The 10,209-nt window shown below is 35.2% G+C and overlaps 2 protein-coding genes across 2 annotated transcripts; both read left to right on the top strand.

Annotated features, from left to right (window-relative positions):
• Window positions 1–1,051: 1,051 nt before the first annotated feature.
• Window positions 1,052–1,700, top strand: GCK72_013035 (uncharacterized protein; the record flags this gene model as incomplete). Its single annotated transcript, XM_003091307.1, has 4 exons — window positions 1,052–1,200; window positions 1,304–1,403; window positions 1,453–1,553; window positions 1,631–1,700. 4 exons carry the CDS (start codon window positions 1,052–1,054, stop codon window positions 1,698–1,700), a joined length of 420 nt encoding a protein of 139 aa, XP_003091355.1.
• Window positions 1,701–7,799: 6,099 nt separating this feature from the next.
• GCK72_013034 (uncharacterized protein) lies at window positions 7,800–9,640 on the top strand (the record flags this gene model as incomplete). Its single annotated transcript, XM_053729593.1, has 4 exons — window positions 7,800–7,963; window positions 8,112–8,211; window positions 8,263–8,363; window positions 9,571–9,640. 4 exons carry the CDS (start codon window positions 7,800–7,802, stop codon window positions 9,638–9,640), a joined length of 435 nt encoding a protein of 144 aa, XP_053584365.1.
• Between the last annotated feature and the right edge of the window lie 569 nt (window positions 9,641–10,209).

Genomic DNA, 10,209 nt, shown 5'->3' with positions numbered 1-10,209 from the left:
ATATCAAATACAGAGCTGGACGTTTGCCATAAGCAGTTTCGATCCCAAGTCTGATTTCTCGCCATAAAGAAATTTTTGAAAATTTATGTTTCATGGTCTTTGAATGGCCGTTCCTTACCACTTCCATCATTTTTCAATTCTTTTCTTTACGCTGGTTTTTTGAATGTTGGTGCCTCATCAATCTTCTTTGTCTCCTTACGACCTCCTAGTCTCTTGTTCATTTTGTCAGAGATCAACAGTAGACAATAGATCATCTCCTATTGAGAATGATGTCAAGAAAAAATAAATGTGAAGATGAGACATTCTGGTACGCATGGAATATTTTATAAGATCGACAGAATTTTATTGCAAAAAGTATGAAACTGTCTTTTTCTGTTTCTGTTTCACTGAACCAATTTGTTACAAACAGTGAAATGTGAACTAATCACTGATTGTGGAGACAACAATAGATTGAACACTGATACGGGCGATACTTGATCACTGATAAACAAACATCATAGGGCAAAACCTTGCAAAGAAAAAAACAATCACATCAATTATTAGCCTCTAACATTGTTGGTCACATGGAATCAGAAAGAAACCTGTTATGTTTTTGAATTTTTTTCTGTTTCAAACAATTGTTAAGTCAGTTACTTTGGATTTTCAAATAATGTCACTTTCGGAAATTGCATTTAGATATGATTTTATTGATAATAAGATCGTTTTAAATAAAAATTCCGATTCATGTTTCCCATTTCAATTTTAAAAATTCTTTTCTCTTACTATGATCCTTGTTCTATCAGATTTCGGCCCACACCATTTTCGCAATCTTTTGATCTCTTCCATTTCTATTTTTTAAAGGTCGCGAGCAGTTACCCCCATCAATCTTCTTCTCCCAAGATTCCATCTGGTACTATTTTTCGATTAATATGCAAATCTCGAAACGTCACCTTCGAAGTCAACATTTTAATTAACTTTTCGCGAAAAAACCAAAATTAAAATAGGCCACGCCCATTTCGAAAAGAAGGTGTAAGCTGGTCTCGTATATTCTATTCTTCATTCCCTCCCCAACATGAACCTTATCGCTCCAATTCTCATTCTCGCGGTTTTCACCGTCCATCAAGGGACTCCAACCGTCTTCAAGGCATCGGGCACCCTCGGATGTTATCAGGGTGGCACGTGGTGCTTCTTCGTTTCTCTCATTGAGAGGGACAGTCTTTTGTGAGTTTTTTAAAACCATTTACTGTAAACAAATGCTAACTGAATTTAAATTTAGAGTGAATTTTAAAATCTCGATGTTATGAAACAGTACAAAAAATTTCAGCAAGGACGACCTACTCGATCGCGTGGGAGTCCGGTGCACCACCTATCCCGAATATCCGTTCACCCTGAAAGGTGAAGAGGATGGAGATGAGATCCTTGGGGTTAGTTTAAGAAAACTCGATGAGTATAACAAAAAATAAATGTTTTCAGAACTTCTACAAGGTTTCCCTGGTCATCACCCACAACTGCACCAAGTATGGGACCCTCAAGAAAATCGAGAAGGTCAGGACTTCTGCATCGGTGAACGCTGAGTGAGTTTTCTTTTTGTTTTTGAGTAATTTAAATGAGTAATTACTTGATTACGATAATGACATTTAAAAAATTTCAGCCTTGTCGAAATGGAGTGGGACACCGACCTCTCGATGACTGCTGGTGTTCGCGTATTCAGTTATTTCTAACTTTTAATCTCTCTCCCTTCCCTCTTTTTTGAAAAAAAAATCATGCTTCATCTTGTCAATTTATGTCTCTAGGTGGCTTCTGTCTCATTTTTCTCACTCACTCTTGATCTCTTTGGAATAAACTCTTGTCGCTTGCAAATTTAAAAAATATTCATTGAGTGGGTTTTATCACAACAGCTAATAACTTTACTGTTCCAGTTACCTGATACATTTGTTGTCAGAAACGGAAAACTCATTTCCTGTATCAACTTAATTCCAGGCAACACACAGAATAAGAAACCGCTCTGCTCTTTTCCGTTGTCATACGTGGAGCAGTATTTACAGTCTCCCTTTACTTGGAAGGAATTGTGAAGTTAATGACACCATGAGAAGTCGCATTGAAGTAAAACAAGGAAGAAATAAACACTGTACCGTATGCCACCAGAGTCTCCATAACTGACATAGATTCCACCTTCACAACCATCTGAAAGACGTCAAAAACAACACCGGTGACACTTGAGATCACAATAAATGGGCATAACCAATATCAAATACGCGGTTTGGTGTCTGAAAATTATTTTTTGATTTTTCAAAACGGAAAATACAATCACACAATCTTTCTTCCAACGCACTCTTGCTCAACACTCTCTTGCGTTCGCATATTTCACAGATTTTCGAATTTCAAAAACTAGCACAAAACCAAACAGATGATCCAGTATAATAATAAGAACCACCAGATATCTAACTTATTCGTGAAACAGTAGTTATGAAAACGTGTTCGGAATTTATCTTAAAATGAAGGTAATGGTCAATAAATATGCATAACTTCTGTATAGTTTGCTGGATATCCGAGAAATTTGAAAACTAATTTTATGACAGTGGAATTTAACTGGTAAATCGAGAAAAATTAGGGTGAAGTCATTTTCAAAAAAAATGTTTTTGTTGATCTGAATAGGTGTGACCTTTTTTGTTAAACATATAGGTTTTTGTGGAGAATGACAAAATCTGAAAACGCTTCACTGTATCAATGAATATCGAACAACGACAACGTTTGTAGATAATGAAAATCAAACATACAACTGCATTTTTGTATGTAATTTACGACACTACTTAACTGTTTCTTTCTGGAAAATTAAGTCATTCCTAGGCATGGCCGTTACTACGCTATCACCATCCTCCAATCAACTGTAACTTTCTAAGGATTTCAGGGATTAAAAAAATTGTCAACTAGAAAAGTGGAAATATTGCTTTGAGCTACAAATAATCTGGCATAATTAGAACCGAAGGGCAGTTATTAATACCGTAACACACTCCAAGCGCAAAATACAAATAATTACAGGAGAACGTTCTGGATAAAAATGTTGTGAAACTGGTTTTTTTTTTCAGTTTAGGACTTAAAAGTATTGAGATCGTTTTGCTCTGTCTAAAATTGTCCCACTATGCCAAATTCGGTGAGCTATGTAGATCAATCCTAGGACTTCATATTTTTTGTTAATAATTTTTTCCAACTGTTTCTCTCTGGAGAGTCCTACATGGTCATGACTGATTGAAATCGTCAACAGTTTTCTCTAATCAGCTGTAACACTTTAGGGAGTACGCACACAAAAAGGTCCTCAACTACAAAAGTGAAGACATATGAAACTGGTAACACCGTCACACACTTTCGAAAACATATTTTTGTCAAAAGTGCAGAAATATGTCGTTGGACAGAAATAAAGATTGCGAAACATTTTTTTTCAGTTTATACAAAAAAATTAGTGAGCCCATCGCTGTGCCAAAAATTGCCCGAAAGTGTCCGATTTTGAATGGCATGATTGAATCTGTGGCTTCACTTTTGTAGTGTAAAACTTTTACCAACTGCTTCTCTCTGAAGAGTTAAGGTATTCCTACCAGGAAATGACTGATTTTACAGTCAACGGCCTCCTCCAATCAGTTGTAACTCTCAAGGAAGAACGCACACAAAAAAGTCGTCAACTACAAAAGTGAAGACATATGATTGAGGTACAAATCCAGAAACAAAAATTAGAACCAAAGGATAGTTAGTAATACCGTGACACTCACACAAAAAAAAACTAAACATTGCTGGAAAATGTTCTGGATAAAAATATTGTGAAACTGGTTTTTTTTCTCAGTTTAGGACAAAAATGTTTTGAGAGCGTTTTGCGGTGTCAAAAATTGTTCCTTTATTCCAAATTTTATGAACTATGAAGATCAATCCGAGGGTGTAGTTGACAATTTTTACCAACTGTTTCTCTCTAGAGAGTTAACGCATTCCAATCTGGAAATGTCATTAAAATCGTCAACAGTTTCCTCCAATCAAATGTAACTCACTAGAATGTACACACACAAAAAAGTGCTTAACTACAAAAGTGAAGTTATAGTTTTGAGCTGCAAAACTGCAGAAAATCGCATGCTGGACAGAAATAAATGTTGCGAAACTGTTTTTTTTTCTTTCAGTTTGAGATTAAAAATATTGAGAACGCGCCGCTGTGTCAAAAATTGTTAGACTTTGCCAAATTTGTGAACGATGTTAGATCAATATTTGGGCTTTACCTTTGTTGTTGATTTCTGTAAAACTGCAAAAAATTGCATGCTGGATAGAAATGAAGATTGTGAAACTGATTTTTTTTTCAGTTTAGACAAAAATTGGTGGGCGCATCGCTGTGTCAAAAATTGCCCGAAAGTGTCCGATTTTGTATGAGGTCTGTGACTCTACTTTTGTAGTTGACAACGTTTTTCCACGGACCCTTCCTTTAGTGCTACAGACTGTCAAAGTCATACCTACAAGTCCGACAAAGTCAACAATCTCGGACTATTCGCAACGGACTGCGCGGTCAAAAAAGTTATCAACTACAAAAATAAAACAAGAGACTATCAGGAAAGTCAGAAAAATGTTGCCGTTTCACATAACTGACAAAAATGTTGCAAATTTGTAGGGCCAATGGGAGCTCGTTCTTACCTCGAAAATCTGTTCCTTGCACAAAATTCAAGCAAATAGTTGCTCTTTATTTATTGCACTTTTGTATGTTTTGTACCAAAAACTCCATCTGTTATAATATCCAATCCCAAATATTACCATCCCATTCTGTTAATCTATGTACATGTTTTCAAAACCACCTGCGACAGAAAGTCACTATGTACTAAATATGTACTTTTGTGATGCTATTGTCATCACTTGACCTATCAGTTCATAATTAGTTAATTAACTAGCTAATCAACTAGTTCATTAATCACATTTGATTGTCTGGCTCATGAATAGATCGCGAACAAAAATAAGTGAGTTCGAATTTTTCTTTCGAATTGATGTAATGACGATACTTTGTTACAATAGATTTATAACTTTTCAATACAATTTTAAGACGCACTCTCTGACTCGTTCGATCACCCATGTTCACCCGAAAAAAGTTGACCATCTCCGATTTGTCAATCCTTTTGATCAGAGATAGTATCAAGTGTCCTCAGCAAATTGGAGTACTTTTTGGCCAGGTCCGTCACCTGAGTACCTAGGAAAATCAAAAAATCGATATTTTTCGAAAATTTTTCCTGAAGTAGTTAGCTATGAAATCTCAACGGGAAATTAATGTAGACACTATTTTGAGCATTTTTTGTGTTCAGAAGAAAATTCCAGCTCAACACCTTCATAGTGAAAATTTTGAAAATTCATGAAATTTTCGGGTTTTTTTCATGAAATCGTTTTTATCTCGACAGTGACACGAGAAGACAGCGTTTTTTATTTAATATTCGAAATCTACATGAAATTTGGTATTGGAAACATGTTGTCCCTACTAGTAACTCGGGGACCAAAGAACGGTTTTTGAGGGAAGAATGAGAAAAACTTGAATTATAATTTTCGAGGTCCTCCGGTAAATCATTTTTGATGTTCAAAAACAAAGGTTTTTTGATTTTTCTTATTCAGTCATGTCATTTTCTTTTATTCCCAACACGATTTTCGATCATACCACAAAAAATTTTTCGAAAAAATTGAATTTTTTGAATTTTTGAAATTTTTTCCTGAAATGAATAATTTGAACTGAAATATGAAGGATAACAATATAAAATTAAGAGGATATGACTGAAACATAATTTAAGCTTATGAAAAAACTGATTTCCATCATCGGGTCATCTGCAATTTACGCTTTCGGGATGAAATTTGGCGAAATGTTCAACTAGATTAGTTGATACAAAGGAACTTCGTACTTGAAACGTTATTTGGCAAAGGACTGTGTTGAAAATGACAGAAAACATAAGAAAACTGCAAAAATTGATTGACATAGCAAGACTTTCGAAAAAAAAATTGAAAAAAAGAGACTCATACATGTTCAATGGTCTGACCTTTTTTGGAAGTCAGAAAAGGTTTTTTTTTTCATTTTTTTTTCGTAAATAGAAAGTCTCGCTATATTAATCTATTTTTGCAGTTTTCCTATGTTTTCTGTCATTTTCAACACAGTCCTTTGCCAAATAACGTTGCAAGTACCAATTTCCTATGCATCAACTACCGTAGTTGAACATTTCTCTAAATTTCACCCTGAAAGCGTACGTTGCACATGACCCGATGATGGAAATTTGTCTTTTCATAGACCTAAATTATGTTTCAATCATATCCTCCTAATTTTATATTGTTATCCTTCATATTTCAGTTCAAAAAATTCATTTCAGGAAAAAATTTCAAAAATTCAAAAAATTCAATTTTTTCGAAAAAAATTTTGTGGTATGATCGAAAATCGTGTTGGGAATAAAAGAAAATGACATGACTGAATAAGAAAAATCAAAAAACCTTTGTTTTTGAACATCAAAAATGATTTACCGGAGGACCTTGAAAATTATAATTCAAGTTTTTCTCATTCTTCCCTCAAAAACCGTTCTTTGGTCCCCGAGTTACTAGTAGGGACAACATGTTTCCAATACCAAATTTCATGTAGATTTCGAATATTAAATAAAAAACGCTGTCTTCTCGTGTCACTGTCGAGATAAAAACGATTTCATGAAAAAAACCCGAAAATTTCATGAATTTTCAAAATTTTCACTATGAAGGTGTTGAGCTGGAATTTTCTTCTGAACACAAAAAATGCTTAAAATAGTGTCTACATTAATTTCCCGTTGAGATTTCATAGCTAACTACTTCAGGAAAAATTTTCGAAAAATATCGATTTTTTGATTTTCCTAGGTACTCAGGTGACGGACCTGGCCAAAAAGTACTCCAATTTGCTGAGGACACTTGATACTATCTCTGATCAAAAGGATTGACAAATCGGAAATGGTCAACTTTTTTCGGGTGAACATGGTCTGTTGATCGATGCTCGATCGACTTGGAGAGTGCGTCTTAAGCAGTAATTTTTTTTTCGATTTTTCAGACAAGAAACCAGAGAACACTCTCATTCACTTTCACCCCACAATTTCCCGTCTCCATTTCTATAAAATCCTTCGTACATGCAATTTCTCTTCTCGAAACATTTTCTGTTTCATCTTTTCGAAAAAGAACAAAAAAACGGCTCTAACAAACTCTTCCCCACGGACTTTTCTCCACTTTGCCCTTCTGTTGTAAAGCAGACGAGGCCGTTCGCTTTAGTGCATTTCGGGGCAGCCGTTTCGCCTCTCTCCCCCAATCTCTTCTCAATCTTCTCCTCGTTTTTTGAAGAAGACGGGAGCGGCGGCGGACGCCATTCCCATTAATCTTCTCTCCGTCCGAGGAGCGTCCACTCGGTTCTACTTTCAATTTATATGCAAATCTTGGAGGTCACCGACCGATTTCCTTTTTTGTTCTTTTAATTAAGTCTCAAAGGAAGAATTGAAACAGATCACGCCCCCATCTCTAAAAATACCTAGATTAAATCTACTCGTACTTGTCAAGGCCCGGGTTCGGACGAATTTTTTTTTTCGGTATTTTGCGGTTTTCGAAAAAAATTTCGGTCCAACTTTTTCAAAAGATTTTTTCGCACAGCCTTCGGGCCGAAAAAATTTTTGGACCCGCTAATTCTGCTATTTTTTCAATGTTTCATTAAAAATGTGAAAGTTTTTGTTGATTCGCCTGAAATTACTTCTCATTCTTTTTTCGCTAACTTTAAGACCCTAATTTTTCTGACAAAGCAAATTTGATTCTCTTTTATTTTCAGTTCGATCACGATGAACATCCTCGCCTTTCTCCTCCTCACCTTCTCCTCCTTCCTCGCCACGCACGGAGGAAAAATCAAACCGCCGACATATTTCACGTCTTGGGGTACCCTCACTTGCCTCCGACCCATTTATTGGTGCTTCTTCGTGTCTTATATGGAACGAGACATTTGGACGTGAGTTTTCTTATTTTCCACTAAAAAAAGAACTTTTTGCCGGACGCGGCTAGCTCCAGCTAAATTTAGAAACTTTTTTGAGAGAAAGTTTTTCTTTAAAAAACATTCCAAAAAAAATGTTTCTACTAAACTTCCGTTTCAATTTCAGATATGATGATCGAATTGATTTCTTGGGAGTTCGATGCACGCGAGACAAAGACTATCCCTTTTCATTGAAGGGGTGGCAGTATGGGGATGAGCAGTTAAGCGTAAGTCTTTGATTGAACAACTATAGTTTGAAGACGGGGATTGAATTTCAGCACAACTTCACGATCTCGTTGGAAGTCACCTCCAATTGTACAGAGGATGGCACGTTAAAACTGTTGGAGACAGACAGGATTGAAGCAAGGTTGGACTCTCGGTGAGTTTTTTTGGGCTTTCGAAAAAATATTGGGAAAATCTCGTAAAATAAAATAAAACTCAAACAAGCTGGTTGAAAAAAGAAGGTTATAACAGGGAAATTTTTTAAAAGCAAAAATTCAAATTTATGTTTTCGTAAAATCTCTATTTCACATACTTGTAAGGTCTGCGAAGCCCCAGCTTCAAAAAAGAACTGATTTTTTTTCAAAATTTGTTCAAAATGTAAACATTTTTTTCAATGATTTTTCAAAATTTCTTCAAATTAATGAATCATAGTAGAAAAGTTTACTCTTTCGTGAAAAAACTTCAAAATTTTTTGAAAAAATTGGAGTTTTGCCGCCAATTATCCGGCTCTTCAATTTGGGCTGTGCCTAAGGCCCGGGCGTTGAGAAAAAATCTAGTTAAGGGTAGACAGCACATCCTCAAAAATGCTAAAAATCTGAAAAATATTATTTTCATGTGCACATAAAGAAAATTTGCTATTGAAATTAACTGAAAAAGTGCACATCCAATAAGATTTTTTTCGCTGGCTCTCTGAATCGATTCATTAGAAAAAATTTTAAAGTTCGTTCGTGGTGTCCCCCTTTAACACCAAATAGAGATTTATAAGGTGTATGGTTTTTTTTCGATTTTGATAACTCGTGAATATTCAATGTTGTCCTCCAAAGACTGAAAATACTACTTTTTCAAACCAATGTTATCATGACAATTAAATTAAAATTTTTTGGTCAGAGGATACCGTAAAAACTGTAATAGAAGCGTATGCGCCTCTATTTTTCAATCACCGTTCGCAGATGCGCCTCTATTACAGAGACGCTTCTAATAGAGAGTGCGCCTCTATTTTCCAACCTGTTCGCCCGATTATTTTTTCAACTTTTAAGTGAATAGTTTTCAACCAAACTAAGACTTTCTCGGACAAAATAACACGAAAATCCACAAATTTGCAGTACTTTGAACAAAAAAGTTTGGTTTTAGTTGTGTTTTTTCACGAACTTTGAACAAGAATGACTGAAAACCGGAAAAAATATTCGAAACGTATTAAGGGTGAGCCTCTATTAGAGGGGCGCCTCAAATAAAGGGATGCTTCTATTACAGTTTTTACGGCATTCTTTTTTCCCTGGACGTTAAATTTTTTTTATTATCAAAAAATTTCACGTTTAAGATAAGTGCTGTCTTTTTAAAAACCTAATAATCCAACCTATTTTCAGTCACGTGGAATTCAATAGAACCATCGATCTCACAACAGACCCGGGCACCCATGTACCCAAATATCACTAACTGCTCATCTCCCCCCGCCCCCCCCCCCCCCGCCTTTTCTCAACAAACGATGCTCCCAGTTGCTCCTGCTTCTTGTCTTTCATTTCATCTTTTTCTTCTTTCATGTTTTTTTTCTTTTTTTATTATTATTTTCTAGGTGGCTTAACGTTTTTTTTTATAAATTTGCTCTCTCTATCATTTTCTGCTTTCCTGATCTCTATTCTGACAAATGTATTCACTTCAACTTTTCTTGGAGAAATTTATATTGTATTTTCATAAATTGCTATTCATTTTTATAGAAACCAAGTTTTTTTGTTGCTTTTTTTGGATTACTTAAATAAACATTTTTTTCCAATTGGTTTATTACTCTTCAATTGAATTCACTATTATTCCCAGACAACTTGAAACATTGAAAACTTTGAGGAAAAGATTTCCTAAATAATATTTCAAGTAGTATTCTTTTCACTGTCTCTCGTTCGTTTGTCGTCATTCTGCAAGTCGAAAACGGTGACGGCAGAACACATTAATCTTCTCCGTTTTTCTTCGCCCACCCAGCAGTTTTTTCTTTAGAGGACACACTTTTTTAGAGG

This window comes from Caenorhabditis remanei, chromosome IV (genome assembly GCF_010183535.1).
Source record: "Caenorhabditis remanei strain PX506 chromosome IV, whole genome shotgun sequence".
NCBI classification, from domain to species: Eukaryota; Metazoa; Nematoda; class Chromadorea; order Rhabditida; family Rhabditidae; genus Caenorhabditis; species Caenorhabditis remanei.
The sequence above is the reverse complement of the archived record's forward strand: the minus strand, read 5'-3'. Positions and strand labels throughout refer to the sequence as shown.